The sequence below is a fragment of the Sarcophilus harrisii genome, chromosome 5 (genome assembly GCF_902635505.1).
Source record: "Sarcophilus harrisii chromosome 5, mSarHar1.11, whole genome shotgun sequence".
NCBI classification, from domain to species: domain Eukaryota; kingdom Metazoa; phylum Chordata; class Mammalia; order Dasyuromorphia; family Dasyuridae; genus Sarcophilus; species Sarcophilus harrisii.
This window is the reverse complement of record NC_045430.1, coordinates 86,788,700-86,807,924: the sequence shown is the minus strand read 5'-3', so window position 1 is coordinate 86,807,924 and position 19,225 is coordinate 86,788,700. Positions and strand designations below refer to the sequence as shown.

General features: G+C 38.5%; 1 protein-coding gene across 1 annotated transcript; it reads left to right on the top strand.

Annotated features, from left to right (window-relative positions):
• The first annotated feature begins 1,573 nt into the window (after positions 1-1,573).
• On the top strand, positions 1,574-2,832 carry NEUROD4 (neuronal differentiation 4). Its single transcript, XM_003770915.2, has one exon. The coding sequence runs from the start codon at positions 1,654-1,656 to the stop codon at positions 2,656-2,658; it is 1,005 nt and encodes a 334-aa protein (XP_003770963.1). The 5' UTR covers positions 1,574-1,653; the 3' UTR covers positions 2,659-2,832.
• Positions 2,833-19,225: the final 16,393 nt, after the last annotated feature.

The following is a 19,225-nucleotide window of genomic DNA, read 5'->3' as shown; positions in this document are numbered from 1 at the left end:
GTCCAGTCTGTATCCTTAATAGATATAACAATTTATATTTGTAATTCTTTCTGTAGTTAACAGAGAATTTTCATTATCTAATTTGATAAGCACAATAACCTAGTGAGGAAGAGAAGGGGAGGGAAAGGGATAGGGATTAAGTATTTATTAAATACCTATTATGGTCTAGGCACTGTGTTAAGTGCATTACAAATATTATGTACTGGATCCTCACAATAACCCTATTTTTATTTTTATCATTTTATAGTTGAAGATACTGAAGCAGACAGATGTTAAGTGGCTTACCCAGGGTCACACAATTAGTAAGTGTCTGAAACTGGGTTCGAATTCAGATTTTCCTGATTCTAGGTTCAAGACTCTATCCACAGTGTTATTTAGCTGCCCCTAAAGGTAGTTAGGACAATTATTATTATATTATATGGTGGGAGAACAGATAGAGTAGTAGATTTAGAGTTATGTCAACAAACACTTGTTAAAACATTTACTAAGCACTGAGTTTACAGAGAAAGAGGAAAGTGGCAAAATGGATAGACCACTGGTCCTGCAGTCAGGAGTCCATGAGTTCAAATTCTGCTTCAGACATTTACTAGCTCTGTTGACAATGGGCAAATTGCTTCACCCTATTTGTTGTCTCATTTTTCTCATCTATAAAATGAGCTGAAGGGAAAACAAATGGCAAGTCACTCTATATCTTAAAGGTCAGGAAGAGTCAGACATGATGGAGATGGCTGAACAAGGAAAGGTAATGACAGCCCCTGCCATGGAAAAGCTTTGCAATGTAAACATTTTGTACAAATAAGATTCGTTCAGAATCCATTGGGAATTCTCTCAGGAGAATTAGGGGGCATTTAGGAGTGGGGGAAAGGAAAAGGCTTCTTGCAAAAGGTGGGAATGTTAGCTGAGATTTCAAGAAAGCCAGGGTATCCAGAGAAGATGAAGAGAATAGAAGAGAGTCGGTGAAAATGATGGCGTGTCTTAAATAAGGAAAAATAAGAGGTCATGTTACTAGATCTAAAATATGGGAAAGAAGTGAAGTGAAAGAAGATCGTGAGACCTATGGGTAACAGTTACCCTGTGATCTACCCTCTGCCTCCTTGGATTATGCTGTCACTAAGACCAACACTAGAGCATGTCAATGTCCTCTCCTTCAGGAATCTTGCCCGAGATACAATACCCGTGTCTATAAAATGAAATGATACATATAAAACACTTTGCAAACCTTCAAATGCTATCCTATATTATTTTATAATTTTTATACTCAGGAGCAGGAAAGTAAGTAATGTGCTGATGTCAGCAATAGCAGAGCTGGGACTTAATCAGGACTAATGTTTCCATGGGTAGTCTTCCTTGCCCAAGCTTTTTAGATGATAAGAAAGACTGTCTTGGGAGTAAAGCTAAATTCCTGGAATGGATGACCAAAGGAAATTACAAAATCCCTTTCTGGAGGTCCTTATGAACCACTGACGTTCTTGTCTGTTGAGGATTGGGTACAATCTTTTCTTGTAACAGATAGAAGGCCAAGATGACCTTTCTAACATTTCTGTGCCTCCCTTTTTTGACAATCTATCCCTCATTAAAAAAAAGTTAGACTTAAAGAAATAAAGCAGTTAACCAGATGTTAATTCTCACTTTTCTCTATGTTTCAGTCTAGAGATGGCCAAAACATACCTGAAACCCAAAGAGATGGTGGAACTGGCCAGCACTCCATCCTGGATGGACAAAGCTCTGAACTCCCAGGATGAGATAAAGGAGGATGATGAAAGACAGGACAGCTATAGGATGCTGAGTAGCTTGACTGAAGAGCATGACAGCATTGAAGAAGAAGAGGAGGAGGAGGAAGAAGAGGAGAATGGGGAGAAGCCCAAGAGGAGGGGCCCAAAGAAGAAGAAGATGACCAAAGCACGAATGGAAAGATTCAGGGCCCGAAGGGTGAAAGCTAATGCCAGGGAGAGGACTCGGATGCATGGCTTGAATGATGCTTTGGATAACCTAAGGAGGGTCATGCCATGCTACTCCAAAACTCAAAAGCTCTCCAAGATTGAGACCCTGAGATTGGCCAGAAACTACATTTGGGCATTGTCTGAGGTACTGGAGACTGGCCAGACACCGGAAGGGAAGGGTTTTGTGGACATGCTTTGTAAAGGGCTTTCCCAGCCTACCAGTAACCTGGTGGCTGGATGTCTTCAGCTGGGGCCACAGTCTCTCTTCCTGGAGAAGCGTGAGGAAAAAACTGCTATTCATGATTCCACCATCCCAAGTCACAGTTTCAGCTATCAATCTCCAGGGCTCCCTAGCCCACCTTATGGCCACATGGAGACACATCTTCTCCACCTTAAGCCACCCACATTCAAGAGTTTGGTGGAGTCATCCTTTGGCAGTCACCCACCTGACTGTACCACCCCACCTTATGAAGGTCCCCTTACTCCACCCCTGAGTATTAGTGGCAACTTCTCCTTAAAGCAAGATGGCTCTCCAGACCTAGATAAATCATATAGCTTCATGCCTCACTACCCCACTGTAAGTCTGAGTGGGGGACATGGGCACTCAACTCATTTTCAGACAGCTACTCCTCGATATGAGATACCTATTGACATGTCCTATGACCCCTATCCACATCATGGAGTTGGGGCCCAACTCAATGCTATATTCAATGATTAATGATATGACACCTGTACATCCTCCAAGAAGTTCAGGAATGATGTTATATTTCTTTGTCCTTGCCTCAAGAGGTTCATTAGCTTCAAAACTGTCATCTTTCAACAACTCAGATCATGTAATATGTGGTCCTGATTCTTTGGGGCATCTCTGTTCTCTAAGACTTCCCCTCCCAACTATCCATTTCAATCAACCCTTGACAGTGTGTTGATCTACTGATTTACCTGTAGCTGATAGAAAGCGCTGTGTGCTTTTTTTCCTCAGGATTTGGTAGGAAATCTCTGCAAAATTACTAGACCAGGACAAGACAAGCAATAAAATAAAATAAATTAAGATCATGAGTGGAATAACCAAAGGAAGCTACCAATTTGGTGTGACAGAAGTTGCTTCTGATTATTAAAGAGATTAAAGCTTTGGGTTGGACATAAACCTCACAAATATTTTGTTTCTCAGATGTCTCCAAGGACATTTTTGATAAATAGGAGCCTCATATTATCTGTCCCCCTGGAGAACCTGGAAAGGATGTGTGTGTGTGTGTGGAGGGGAAGGTTTTTTTCTCATGACCTGACTTTGATTAATAAGGAACATTTCAGTTCCAGGAGTTGGCAGTCTAGGAATGGGCATTTCCTATGCCAATTGGCATGCTTGCACTTTTTTTTCATCTCTGGAGCTGAAATGAGGAATTCTGAGACCATCTAATCCCTAAACCTCTTGACAAAGAACACCTAAAGAAGTCATCTTTTTTTTCCTTCAGAGATCTGTATAGATCTGATGGATTTAGGGATCAACAAAGCATTCTGATAAGAGCAATTAAACAGTCACCATCAGCTCTTTCTCTATACAGATTCTTGCCTCCACAATGCATGTGCAGATCACTGAGCTCTCCAGGGGAAAGTGCATTTTATTTGACTTAAATAACTATATTGAAACCACTGACATCAGTTCCTTCAAGCAACACATTTTCCAGTATAACACAAAAACATTTGCTAGGTGTCCCATAGGTGTTTTCCCATGGAAAATACTTGCCACTGCCTCTCCACACAACTCCATTCCACTCTGTACTATTTTTAATTTCTATAACAGAACTAAGTGATGTGAGGATTATGCTAATGTATATGCTGATTTACAGTTTGGAGTGAAATTCAAGACCAATCAATGGGTTCTTCTATTCTGAAATTACTGCTTACCTCCTTGTGAATAGCTTACTCTCCTGTTTCCCACAATTCCTTGTTGTCTCCATCTTTATTAGTTCATTTGAAATGGTCTTTCTCCCAAGACTATGAACTGAGAACTTCTTTACTAGGCCAACCCAAGCTGCCAAGGGCCAAATATACTTTGTTTTTAGAACAAAAGTTCCATGGTGTGGAGGTGCTGACCTTTTAGAAGCCTGGAACACCAATAAATGCCAGCCACCAACCATCACAAGAGAGGAGGACCCCCGCTCAACAACGGGGCCAGCGTGTGTGAGCGAGGTCAGACTGATATGCATTTATTTCCCAAAGGCCACATTAAAAAAACAAAGCAAAGCAAAGCAAAGCAAAACAAAACAAAACAACAACAAACACCTGCTGAAGTATATGTATTTTAATTATTTCTCTCATTTACTTATGCCCTTACAAACCTAAGTTATTCTCTTTCAGTTTGTGTAAAATGTGAAATGTTCTCTTTATGTGTTCTCTGATTTTACAAATATCCTCCAAGGCAACCTTGCAGGAAAAAAACAAAAAACAAAAAACAAAAACAAACAGCCCAACATTATTCTGTTACCCCAGAAGGGAAGAAATAAAGTGAGTGACATATGGTGCCCCTGATTATCCTACATTGTTATTTAGTACCTCAGAGGTTATTTTTTTCCCCAACCCATAGCCAAAACATGAATCCTGATTATAACATCCCTGAAAATATTCACTTGAAGGCCTTGAGTATTTCAAACCTCACCGTCTCCCATGGCAACCTAATTTCTATTTGCTAGAAACTTTTCCTTTTATTGATTCAAAATCTGCCTTCTTGTATCTTTCATCCATTGCTTCTTATTCTGCTCTCTGTAGTCAGATAAAACAAGTTTAATCTCAATTTCACATAACAATACTTCAGATATTTGAAGACTACTATCATCTACCATTGCCTTTTCTCCTTGCTCCAGATGAGTGTATGAATATTGCTCTGAAAAGTTGGCTACATTTGTGTTTAGGTTTATGTATAATGTATAATGTTTGGGATATTTATTAGATGTTATTTATTTAATTTATTATTCCCATTCCTCTTGTGCCCATTTTTCAGATTCTGCAGGTGTGGCATTCAGTGCCAATCAATAGAGTAGCTGGGACCTTAATTGGAAGATGGCTCATGACCTTAGTAGGATGATCCCAGTTTGGGGGGGAGGGGTCATCAGTTAATGCCAAATTTCCCACCCCAAGCTATTTTGTACAAAGCAGCAATAATGTGAATGGCTATGCAAGCTAATTTTTTTCTTGTCTTTTCCTACTAAGAAGAGCCAGATATATTTTTGGAATCTGTTTTCACATGCTAGTGGGCCAGGACCATTGTCTTCTGCCTGGTGATTCTGCACAGGGATTTTGTAGAAAATTTGAATTTGGAGAATGTCATAGAGTATAGATGGACCCTGTCACATGGCCCATGAAAGATCTTACTTTTTTGAAGAGTCCTTCTGGGTATCAAAAACCAATGTTTGATCCCTTTGATAATTTGAATAAAGGTGTGAATCTTATTAAATGTGGTTTGTCAGTTTATGAATCTTCCTTCTGTCTTATTCTCCTCTCCTCCATCCCTCCCTCCTTCCTTCCTTTTCTTTTCCCCTGCTATTTTTTTCTTTCATTTCTCCCTTCCATCATCCCCTCCTCTTTACCTCCCTCCGTTCCTCATGCCTTTCTTCCTTCCTCCTTCCTTCCTTCCTTCCTTCCTTCCTTCCTTCCTTCCTTCCTTCCTTCCTTCCTCCCTCCTTCCCTCCTATACCCTTTGGGTATAGTTCCAAATTGCTCTCCAGAATGGTTGGATCAGATCACAACTCTAACACAATGTATTAATGTTGTAGTTTCCCCACATCCCCTCCAACATTTATCATTATCTTTTCCTGTCATCTTAGCCAATCTGAGAAGTATGAAATAGTACCTCAGAATTATCTTTGCATTTCTCTAATCAGTAGTAATTTAGAGCATTTTTTCCATATGACTAGAAATGTCCTTATTTTCTTCCTCTGAAAATTGTCTGTTCATATCCTCTGACCATTTATCGATTGGAGAATGGCATATATTCTTATAAATTTGAGTCAATTCTCTATATATTTTAAAAATATTTTTATTAGTTTATTAGAACTCTTGGATATAATTTTTTCCCCAGTTTTCTGCTTTCCTTCTAATCTTGGCTGCATTGGTTTTGTTAGTACAAAAACTTTTTTATTTAATACAATCAAAACTATCCATTTTGTATTTCATAATGTTCTCTAGTTCTTTTTTGGCCATAAATTCCTTCCTTCTCCATAGATCTGAGAGGTAAACTATCCCTTGTTTTCCTAATTTGCTAATATTATCACCCTTTATGTTTAGATCATGAACCCATTTCGACCTTATTTTGGTATAGACTGTTAGGTGTTGGCCAATGCCTAGTTTCTGCCATACTATTTTCCAATTTTCCCAGCAATTTGTCAAATAGTGAATTTTTATCCCAGAAGCTGAGGTTTTTGGGTTTATCAAACACTAGATTACTACAGATATGTATGTATATGTATTTATGTGTGTATATCTACACACACACACATATATAGGATAGGCACATATATAGTATACATATATACACTATATATGCATATATATATATATATATATATATACATATCTATACACACACACACAAATTCATAAGACAATTGCATCCGCCTTTGGTGCAATGGATTGAGAGTTGGACTTCAAGTCAAGAAAACCTGAGTTTGAATCCTGAGTCAGACACTTATTAGTGTGTGACCCCAGATGAGTCATTGTATCTTTTTCTCAACCTCCATTTCCATCCATACAGATGACTGTAAGATGAAAGGAAATATGACTTTTTGAATCATTTAACATATGCTACAGGCACATTACAAATATGGTTTCATTTGATCCTCAAATCAATCCTGGGAGGTAGGTGCTATTATCAAGCCCATTTTATAGTTGAGGAAACTGAGGCAAACATACTAAATGTGTTGCCCAGGATCACATAACCAATAAGTATCTGAGATTGTTTTTGGACTGGGATCTTCCTGATCCTAGGCCCAGTGTCTAGCATCTAATTATTTCTGGGAATGGGATCATTCATGAAATTATTGTGAAGCTCAAGTGAGATAACATAAAATGCTATAAAAAGACTAGCTATTATTTCCTGTTCTCACTACCTTCCCTTACTTACCTTGTTGTAAGATTGAAATACAACAATTTGGAATCAGTTCTTTGTAAACCTTAAATCCCTGCATAAAAGTTGAATATCATCATCATCTAGAATTCTTTTTCTCAACATATCATTCCCCACTTTTAAAAAAATTCTCACTGTATTTGTTAGATAGCATCTTCATAGGTATTAGAGAAAGGGAAGGAAAGTGTTGATGATTGATAGAGAAATTAAGAATGGAAAAAGTGTCAAAAATTCTTTAAAGTTGCAAAGCAAATCAGTGTCTAATGCCTAGCTGAACTGTCTTATTCCACTACCTCAACCAATCAGCTCAAGGGGAAAACACTATGAATTTTGGAAATTCAAGCTATTTAATCTGATTTGGACATCTGGCATGATTATAGACCCCTTCTCAAAATAATGTTTAAAATAAAATAGTATTATAGAAGAAACCAACCAGAATGAAAGTTTTCTATCTAACTTTAAAATAGTATTTGACTTTTTCCCAGTTGCATGTAAAAATAATTCTTACCATTCATTATTAAAGATTTAATCAAAATATCTATATATTTTTATAAAGCTCAGTAGTTCATATGTGGACCTTGTAAGAGTTAAATGAGCTTTTAGTTTCCACAGAGATATGTGAAAATCAGAGAAATGAAATTTTATTCTGCGAAGTGAAACTTTAAGATTGGAATGATGTAGAACAGAGGAAATGAAATTTATAGAGGAAAGCCATAAATTAAAATAAGAAACAAATTATTGGTAGATAAGTTAGAAGGGGTGTATGTACAATCAATTAAGAGTAAAAGAAAATGAGGGCTAGGGTCTCTGAAATGTGGGGAATGGAAGATTTAATTAGGGATAGAGACTTAATTGGGGGCATTAGACACTTTGGATGGGCTGCAACTTTTGTAGTACCTAGCCAATGGGGAAACAGTGAGGGACTTGTTTTGGGGACAGGGAATAAAAGACTCTGCTTTTGCTCTCCAAAGATGTGTTCACTAGCTTTTGCAAGACTATAAATAATTTTTACCCCTAGATTCATCAGTGAGTCAGTGGAGTTCTTGGTAAGGCACTTGTTTCTTACATCCTCAAGTTTAAAAGGCCCTTACAAAGTAAGGCCTTGAAGTCTTAAATATTTAGATCTTTTCAGATGTCCCATTTGTGATGCAAACTGCTGGTATGACCCTGACAAATGATTTAACCTTTCAACAACACACATTGTACTCTAAAACTAGAACTTTCAGAGAGAGTGCTGTGATAACTTACTTTACCAGAATGAATCGTCACATTTGGGCAGTCTCAAGTGTTGATGATTGATAGAGAAATTAAGAATGGAAAAAGTGTCAAAAATTCTTTAAAGTTGCAAAGCAAATCAGTGTCTAATGCCTAGCTGAACTGTCTTATTCCACCAATATACCAAGGAAAGCTCTGTTTATCTAATATTCTATTTACTTCTTTAATTTCTTTCTTATTTGTTTTGTGGTTTGATTTGTCTAATTCTGAGAGTGCAAGGTTGAGATCTCCCACTATTACAGTTTTGTTGTCTATTTCTTCTTGCAACTCTCTTAACTTCTCCTTTAGGAAGTTGGATGCCATACCACTTGGTGCATATATGTTTAATATTGATATTGCTTCGTTGTTTATGCTACCCTTTAGCAGGATGTAGTTTCCTTCCTTATCTCTTTTAATTAGATCAATTTTTGCTTTTGCTTGATCTGAGATAAGGATGGCTACCCCTGCTTTTTTGACTTCACCTGAAGCATAATAGATTTTGCTCCAGCCTTTTACCTTTACTCTATATGTATCTCCCTGCTTTAAATGTGTTTCTTGTAAACAACATATTGTAGGGTTCTGACTTTTGATCCAGTCTGCTATCTGCCTCCTCTTTATGGGGGAGTTCATCCCATTCACATTTACGGTTAGAATTACTAAATCTGTATTTCCTGCCATCCTAATAACCCCAGATTATGCTTTACTTTTTCTTGCCTCCCCCAACCCTCTTTCCCCTTTTTGAACTTATGTACCCCACTTGTATCACGATGCTTACCCTCTTTAGAATCCCTCCCTCCCCCCTTTGAATCTTTTCCCCTTCCTTCCCTTATTACTCTTTTTCTTTTCCCTTTTCCTCTCCCCCTTTTTTAATGAGGCGAGAGAGAATTTTCTCTAAAACAAATGTCAATTATTTTTTCTTTGAGCCAACTCTGATGAGAGTAAGATTCACACAATGTTCCTCCCCCTCTCTAAATTCCCTCAGATATGATAAGTTTCCTTTGCCTCTTTGTGGGATGTGGTTTCCCTCTTTTTATCCCTCCTTCCCACCTTATTCTGCCATCATCCCTTTTCCATATCTACTTCCCTTTTTTATGTTATATCAGTAAAATCAAATTATACATGTATTCTTTTTGTATATCCACAACAGAAATACAATTCTCAAGAGTTATTTTTACCTTTTCTGCATCTCTTGAGTTCTATGGTTGGAGATCAAATTTTTTGTTTAGTTCTGGTTTTTTCCTTAGAAACAAATGGAATTCATTTGTTTCATTAAATGTCCATCTTCTTCCCTGGAAGAAAATGCTCAGCTTAGCTGGGTAGTTTATTCTTGGCTGCATCCCAAGTTCTTTTGCCTTTCGGAATATCAGATTCCAGGCCCTTCGATCCTTTAATGTGGAGGCAGCCAGATCTTGGGTGATCCTTATTGTGGCACCTCGGTATTTAAATTTTTTTTTTTTTTTTGGCTGCTTGTAAAATTTTTTCCTTAATCTGATAGTTCTGAAATTTGGCCACAATATTCCTTGGGGTTTTTATTTTAGGGTTTCTTTCAGAAGGTGTTCGATGAATTCTTTCAATGCCTATTTTACCTTCTGATTCTATTACATCTGGGCAGTTCTCTTTGATGATTTCTTGTAAAATAGTATCTAGGCTCTTTTTTTCATCATAGTTTTCAGAAAGTCCAATAATCCTCAGATTATCTCTCCTAGATCTATTTTCCAAGTCTGTCGTTTTTGCAAGTAGATAATTCATGGTTTTTTCCAGTTTGTCATTTTTTTGTTTTTGCTTGACTGATTCTTGCTGTCTCAATGAATCATTAGTTTCTATTTGTTCAGTTCTAATTTTTAAAGAATTATTTTCTTCATTAGCTTTTTTTACTTCTTTCTGTATATGTCCAATTGAGTTTTTAAATGTATTGTTTTGGTCTGTGGAATTTTTTTCCATTTCACTAATTTTTTTTTAGTGAATTATTTTCTTTTTCCAATTCACAGATCCTACTTTCTTGCGAGTTCTTTGTCTTTTCCAATTCACAAATCCTACTTTCTTGTGAGTTCTTTGTCTTTTCCAATTCACAAATCCTACTTTCTAGTGAATTCTTTATTTTTTCCAATTCACAATTCTTACTTTCCTGAGATTTTTTTACTTTTTCCAATTCGTATTTCAGGAAGTTGTTGCTCTCTTGTAAGGCTTCTCTTTCCTTTCCCCATTTATCTTCTAACTCTCTTTTGAGACTTTTAATGGTCTCTTCTATGAGAGCATCATGTAAAAGAGGACAGTCTGGTGCATGTTTGCTATTTGTCTCTTCAGGTTTGCTGACCTGCTCTTTTTCTGCATAGAAGCTGTCGATCGTTCTTTTCATCTTTTTATTCATGTTTTAAAGCCTTTAGGGTATGCCTCCTAGGCAAGGGGGTTACCAGCTTCCTCTGCAGAACAGGAGAGATGTAAACCGGTTTCTGGCTCCGAGGTATGGGAGTGCTCTGAGTGAGAGTTTTCCCTTCCCCCAACAGGAGGTGGATTCAGCACTGGCCGAGCTATCGAAGTGCCCAGTTGGGCTGTGTGGGTTAGCGATTGCCCTAGGCTAGAGACTAAGGGGTGAAAGTGTCACTGCCCCAGGCCAGAGCCTCTTGTGGGGCTGTGGGTATTAGCAGCTGACCGCAAACCGCCGATTCTACCGGGATTCTGCCCGGCAGTCTCTGCTCCAACGTCTCTGCCCAATTGCAAATCGGCCCTGCGAAAGCTCTATGGCCCCAAGCCGAGCCCCCCACTGCGCAGATTAGAGGCTAACCTGGGCTGTGCCCTCCTGCCGTGCAGGTTCCAACTGCCCCAAGGAAAAGCCCTGTACTGCGGGTTGGGGCTGCGAGCTTGTGCTGAGATCTGTGCTTTCACTTTCGGTTTGAGGCTCTCCTCGGAACCTAATTTCTCTCCCAGTCTATGCTGATCTCCCCCCTAGCCCCGGAACAAACCTTTTTTGGCGAGACTGCAGATTTTCTTCGGCTGGTGAGTTGTTATACTTCTTATCTTTACGAATTGTAGCAGTCAAGACTATTTTTGAGGCTCGATATAATATTGATAAAGAGGGTAAGAGAAGAGCTTAGAAAGTCATGTGTGCCTTCTCCGCCATCTTGGCTCCGCCCCCTGAAATCTCTGTTTATCAATATTCACTCTTTATTTCTTTCTCATTGTCTTTCTACAGGTATAGATTCAATGTGAATTTCAGAGATTTAATGACTTCTTATATTAGTATGGCATGCTAGGGTTTATAAAATATTTTCCTGTATATGATCTCATTGGGTCCTCATAGCAGCAATGTGAAGTAAAGCAGACCTGACCATTTCAGTTTTCCAGAGGAGGAAATAGAGGTTCAGAAAGCTATCCGCAATGACAGAGCAGCAAGTGACTGAGCTGAGGATTTACATTTTTTTCATTGTACTTCATTGAATTCCTGCATCTGGTTAGGCAAGATTATGGGGATGGGATGATTTGGGGCCACCTCAGGTGACTGGTGATTCAGGATACAACAGCTGCTGCAAAGCACTGAGGACAAGTGAGGGGAAATGTGGTTGGCAATGGACAGAGGAGAAACGTGTGGTGCCGGGGGAAACAATAGAGCAGATGAGTAGAGGTGGTACATTGGCCTCTAAGGATTAGATCAACAGCCATGATAATGGTGCATCTGATTATACATCAGGTGTGGGGTGATAAGTGGGTCAGCCCAGTACAGTCACAATGAATCAAAGAATAATTTAGAAAATGATGTGCTCAAGTTGTAGTAATAATCATGTATTCAAAATAATGGATCCAGAGGGCAGAATTTAGCTCCATGGGTGCGAGGTGCATTGAGGCAGCTTTTGGTTCCATGTAAAGAAAAGGAACTTCCTAAACAATTAGGATGGTTCCCAAATAAAGAATAGTTTGGGGAAAGGCAGTACCTTTAACATAATACATCCTCAAACAGAGGCTAAATAATCATTGGTTAGAGGGATTATTGAAGGTTCTCTTGTGCAGGTTTGGGGTAGACTAGATAACCTCCTTTTGTTATTGATTAATTGTTTTTGACTCTAATACTATTTGGAGTTTTTTTGGGGGGGCATAGATACTAGAGTGGTTTCCCATTTTTCTTCTCCAGCTCATTTTACTGAGGAGGAAACTTGAGACAAACAGGATTAAGTGACTCACCCAGCTAGTAAGTGTCTGAGGCTAGATTTGAACTCAGGAAGATGAATCTTCCTGGTGCCAGGCTGGTGCTCTATCCACTATAAGACCTAGTTACCAGATTCAGGAAGACCTCATTGAAATCTAGCCATAGACACAAGCTATGCCATTTTTGGGCAAGTCAGTTATGTACTGGCTTCAATTAGTTTAATTGTAAAATGTTAATGATAATAATAGCTGCTATCTCAAAAGATTATTGTAAAGATCAAATGGGATTATGTAAAGTACTTGGTACAGTGTCTGGTATACTGTAGGTATCAATTAAATAAATGCTAGTGGTTATTATTATTATTATTATTAGGGGTGGTGGTGTGATGGTATAGTAGTAGTGGCAGCAATAGTAGTAATAGTAATAGCATCAGCAGCAGTAGTAGCAGCGGTGGTGGTGGTGGTGGTGGTAGTAGTAATAGCAGCAGCAGTAGGAGTGATGATAGTGATGGTGATGGTAGTAGTAATACAGGAGCAGCAGCAGCAGTAGTAATGGGAATAGTAGAAGTAGTGGCAAAGTAGTAGTAGTAGAATAGCAGCAGTAGCAGTAGCAGCAGCAACAGAAGCAGCAGCAGCAGCAGTAATGACAATAGTAATCGTACTAGTAATAGCAGCAGTAGTAGTAGAAGAAACAGCAGCAGCAGCAATAGTGGTGGTGGTAGTGGTAGTAGTATAGCAGCAGCAGTAGCAGCAGCAGCAATAGTGGTGGTGGTGGTAGTAGTAGTAGCAGCAGCAGCAGCAGCAGCAAACAGCAGTGGTGGTGGTGGTAGTAGTGTAGTAATAGTAATAGTAGCAGCAGCAGCAAGCAGCAATGGTGGTGGAGGTGGTAGTAGTAGTAGTAGTAGCAGCAGCAGCAGCTGCTGCAATAATGGTGGTGGTGGTGGTAGTAGTAGTAGTAGTAGTAGTAGTAGCAGCAGCAGCAAGCAGCAATGGTGGTAGTGGTAGTAGTAGTAGTAGCAGCAGCGGCAGTGGTGGTGGTGGTGGTAGTAGTAGTAGCAGCAGCAGTAGCGGTGGTGGTGGTGGTGGTGGTGGTAGTATAGTAGTAGTAGTTGTAGTAGTAGCAGAAGCAGAAATAGCTGCAATAATGGCGGCGGTGGTGGTAGTAGTAGCAGCAGCAGCAGTAACAACAGTAGCAACAACAATACTAATAGTAAAGCCCCAATTAAGTAAGAATGGATAATCTGTAAATAAATTATAAGAAGTTCCTTGGATGCAGGGATTGTTCCATTCTTCGTATTTGTATCCTCAGTGCCTAGGATGGTATCTGGAACATAAGAGGTACTTAAGAAGCAATGTCCCTTGGAACATGATGGTCCTTGTCAATAAAGCTGTCATACTTGATTTTGATGCTTCATAAAACCGGGCAAAAAGCATCAGCCTTGGTATCAGAAAACTAGAATGGAATCTCCAACTTTCCCATTTCCTGCCATATGATGTTGGGCAGCTCAGTCCTTCTGGGGCTCAGTTTTTTCTATTTATAAATGAGGAGTTTGGATCAGATGGTCTTAAAGGTCTCTCCTGACCCTGTTTCCAAGAATATAAGAATAAAAAAAATTTTTTTTCTTCACTGTGAATGATGGGGTAGATAATGCAACTGTAATTGACCCCATTTTTTTTCTTTGGTGGAAAAAAATTGAGACTCAGAAACATCCTAGAGCTTTTAAATAGCAGACCTAGACTTGAAATTAGGTCTAGTTTCTCTCAATAAAAGGCATTTTTTGCTGTATCCCATTGTCCCAGACATTTTTTGGTTCTTGTCTGGCAAAGGTCAAAGCCATTTGAATGTGTTAAATCCAATTTTTCTGAGAAATAAGAACAAATACAGTTTCTTAAGATACCATGTTAAAGAAATGACATTTACAGGAATTTCTTGGTTCTGAGTCTTTCTCTTTCATCCCCATGTGCTAAGCAAATACAGACTCATTTCAATTTTATCATGAGAAAAATATCTTTAGAAAAGCAAAATTTATTGGAAAAAAAATTGTAAATATATTATAAAATACATAAGAAATTAATTTTAAAATTATATATTGTTTCGAATTATTTGTATAATACTAACATTCACTGCCTCCCCATGAATAAAGAGAATTAAATTTTGCTTCCTGCTTTTGTTTTCTCAACTAAGTCAAAATATAAGAGTTAGAAGTATTGGAAGATTTGAACTTTACTCCTTGATTAAACATTTAGTAACCGTGCCACACAAAGCAAATTATTTAGACTCTTTAGTTTTCTTATCTGTAAAATGGGGCAATGATAACAACCCTCTATACCCCACGGGCCATTGTGAAGATCATGGATGCAATATGATAATGGACCTGAAATTGATTTATAAGGTTTAAGATGATATATAAATGTAGGGTAGGTAGTAAGTGGTGTCAGGAAGACATCTTTTTGAGTTTGTTTGGCCCTAGGAAAGTCACTTAATTCTATTTGCCTCATTTTCCCCATCTGTAAAATAAGCTAGAAAAAGAAATGATGAAAAGCTTCAGTATCTTTACCAAGAAAAACCCAAATGGGGTCACAAAAAGTTGGACAGACTGAAAACAAAAGTAAGTATAAGGTATGAATATTATCCTCACATAGCACTTTTAGACTCAAATTACGTTACAAATATTAGCTTATTCTATCCTTACAACAACCCTAGGAAGTAGGTGTTAGTATACTCCCATTTTACAGTAGAGAAAACTAAACTTAAATCACTTGCCCAGGATGACTAGTTAGTAAATACCAAAGATCAAGTATGAATTCAGATTTTCCTGACTCTAGGCCCAGCCACCCAATTCTCTCGATTATTATTCTTATCTAGATTGTTTTTGATAGAATTTGTAAGATAGAGTGGGAATCCACCCTCTCTGCTGTACTGCTGTCAGAACATCCCCTTATCTAACTAAAGAGTTCGGCCTTGAGATCAGGTAAGGCTAGGTTGTGTTTGTCCACTAATGACTGGGCACAGCCTGCAATCAGTTCTGGGCTTTCTGGATAGATCCCAGGGCTCCCTCTCAGCCCGTCTGCTGCCAGTCAGCCAGCAGTGGCTCTTTTGTGTCAATTCCCTGGGTCCTGCCAGTGGGAATGTCGACATTACCTAATCTCTGCCCAGTGAGTTTGTGGGGAAGACAGGCAGATGGAGAGATGACTGGGGGTTTTACGAACTGTTGAGAGCTGGAAAGAAGAGGGAGGGAAGAGTTCAGGAGTGGTTTGGCTTATGTTTTAAGAACAACCAATATGTCCCTCATCTCTCATTTTCTAAGAAGACCTTAAGATTGCAGTTGGTTCATGTGCATGTTAAATGTATTGAGGGTAAAGGAAATGGGCTCAAGACGCTTTCCTTTGCACAGGTGATCATTCTGGTAGAGAGTGAAAGGAATGCAGAAAATTTGAGCTAGAGAGGAGAAAAAAAATCACAGAGAAGCAAAAGGAAGCGGTAGAAGCAAGACAGAAGCGGGGAGAGCCTGATATGAGAGAGGCACAGAATACACAATGAACACAGAAAGCCCTCAATAGAAAGACTGAATTTGTATAATGTCAATTAAATCAATCAAAGCCAGACAAATCCATCTTAATTTTCCTTTTTCTTTTTGGTCTATACATCATTATAATATAGATCATCAAACATCATACATAATATGGCTATTTGGAAGCTGCCAGACAATTGAATTATTCCATCTTTTTCAGGTATCATGCAAACATCTCAAAGTGTAACTTTGAGAGAGACTCAAAGAAATACAGATATATAAAGACAAAAACAACCAAAACAAAACAAAACAAAAAAAGAAACATAAAAAGGGAAAAAAAACCCAAGAACCAAAAAGAAAGTAATGAAGACTAAAGAGAGAGGCTAAGGATATTGAGATTACTGTGGAAAAAAAGAAGGTATAGAATAAAAAATTTCCCCCTCTCAAGTCTCCAGACTCCTTAATTAGAAGGAATCCACATATTCATTCTCCTTGTACTAGACTGAAATCCAGATTAGCTTCCAAGCTCCTGGGTCACACTTGGAGAAGATGTACTGCAACATAAAAGATTTAGATTAGTTTTTGGGAAAACTTTTTGAACGATAAAAAAGAGCTCAGAAACCAGCATGATTGTCAGAGGAAGATTTTAGCTTTTGCTGGTCAGCCTGCCTTAGAGTAAGGGCAGCACGAAGGTGGCCATGATCCCTGAATATGAAAGCAATAGAGCACTTGGTGTCAGATTAGGAAAAGAATGAGGGGGCTGTGGGCCAGAGTGGTTGACCCATTTGGCATCTGAGTGTAGTTTGGTCTGGGTAGAGGCATTATGGAAAGGCAGAAGAGGGAAGTGGAGGGGGAGTTGATACCATGCCCACATTTGGCATGAACTGACCAATATTTTTAGGGTGTGTGTTGGGGGGTTGGGGGGATACAGCAAATCTCTTCTGGGATGGAACATTGCTGAACCATGCTGCCCTGTTTCTGAGCTGCAGCTGCCCTCCGGGACTGTGGTCTGCAGCTGTTCCAAGAACCCTGGCTTCCCAGGGAAAGAGGACAGCAGCTGGGAGGGACTGGGAGATGGAAAGGGAGGGAGGGGGAAGAAAAGAAGAGGGAAGAATGTGAGGAGCCAGGCAAGAGACCAAGGTGCCCAATCTGGGAGATTCCATTACACATAGAGGGGAATGTGATCTGGAAGGAATTATATAAGGAAGAGAGACTAGAGATATTGGGACTCTTCTCAGGGTCAAAGATAGATGGATTGAAAGCAGAAAATCAAAAAGCAAGAGTAAACCTTTCAGAAGTGGTGTCTCCCAGTTCCATGTTTTCACTTCTTGTACCACCCTTGAGAACCTGTTCGCATGCAGAACTGTCAGTCACCAAGAAGAACACAGCTACCACCTTAGGTCAGATTCTTATGGCTTCTCTTCTAGATTTTTGCACCAGCTTCCTAATTAGCCTCCCTGGTGCAAATCTCCTCCCATTCTAGTCTAATTCATAGATTTCTGACAATGTAAGTTTCCTTTTAAGTTTTTAAAAATTTAAAACAAATGAAAAATAAGGGGGGATTACCATATACATAGCAGAACATGACATCATTCAAAATATAAAACATTTCTTGAAATTTCCATTTCAAGAAAGCCTATATAATAAACACTACACATTATGTTCAGAGCTGTCTATTTTTTCTATGTTTCCTTGTACATTTTCTTTTGTTCTCTTCTGTGCATTTTTAAACTTCATTCTTTTTATCCCTTTCCTCCTTCCATTTCCCCCAAGAAGGCTACAATTAACATTGGATAGATTTATGAATCTATCTATCTATATGGGTGTATGCATGTATACACACATATGTATATATACATACACTTATATATGTATATATCTATAATTATATATGCACATATATATTCATATACATTTATTTAAAACTGTACTATGTTTGTTTGTCCTCTTTTTCTCTGAAGGTGGCTAACCTCTTCCTTTGTAAGTCCAAATCTTCCCACATTTTTCTAACTACCAACTCATCATTTCCTATACTACAGTAATATTCAACCTTATACTGTCTGGTTATTTTAAATAATCTAAAACAATATTGATTATTATGGCTGACACATAGTGTAGTTTCCCTAATTTTTTTACTCTTTTAATTGAATATATTTTATCTTTAAGTCATTTTCTTTTTAATGTAGATCTCAACTATGACTCCTTTACTCAAGTGACTCTAGTGGCCTCTTATTGCCTCTGTTATAAAATGTTAACTCGGTTTAGCTTTTGAAGCTTTAAACAACCTGGCCCCAACCTAACTTTTTAGGCTCACTGGAAATTACTCTCTCTCCCTTACTCTGTAATCTGTCAGAATTAGCCTTCTCTCTATGGACATTCTTCTCTCATAATGGACATTCCCTCTCCCTCCACATCTTTGCAGCGGCCATCTCTGGTGCCTGGAACAAAATCTACTAATACTACATTAAAAAACCTTCCACTTCCTTTAAGATGCAGGTCAGACACCTTTATATGAAGACTTTCTCATTCCCCTAAAGTCCTTCCTTCCCAAAGTCCCTTGCATTGAAATATTTTTGTTTATATGTGCTGTATATTTATGTTTATGCTGCATAAACATATATATTTATTTACATATATATTTATTGTCTCCTCCATTAGAATGTAAGCTCACTGAGAGGTGTTATACTGACAGTTTTCAAACCCATTGGGATTTAGGGGAACTTCTACTACAAGTATGTGAAGACTTATCCTGGCATAATGGGAGGATGAGAACCATCTGTTCCTTTGGCCATGAAGGTGACTGAAGTAGGTGCTGTGGAGTGCCTAGACTTGGTCAGCTATGGAAGATGCTCAGGTCATCTACTGCATCCCTGGTCACTGCCATTGATCCTGACTTCTCTCTTGTCCCTGGACCTGGATGACTCTGGAAGAAAGAACGAAGCTGATGACTTTGCAAAATTCTGCCTACTTAAATGCAATTTATGCTCAAGTCATTGCTTCTCTTCCAAGCAAAGGACAAAAAAAAAAAACATTCAATAATTAAGTGATTGATTCCCTTGATATGTGTGAAAACAGTTAAAATTGTAATGTTATAAAGCCTGTGTCCCCCTTTAGCTGTATCACTAATTAGCTACATGAACTCAGGCATAAAATAATTTTCCTTCTCTGTGCTTGTTTCCTCATCCATAAAATGAAGGAAATAATAGCAACGACCTTATAGTGTTATTGTGAGGATAAAATGAGATAATCGAGGTACAATGCTTTAC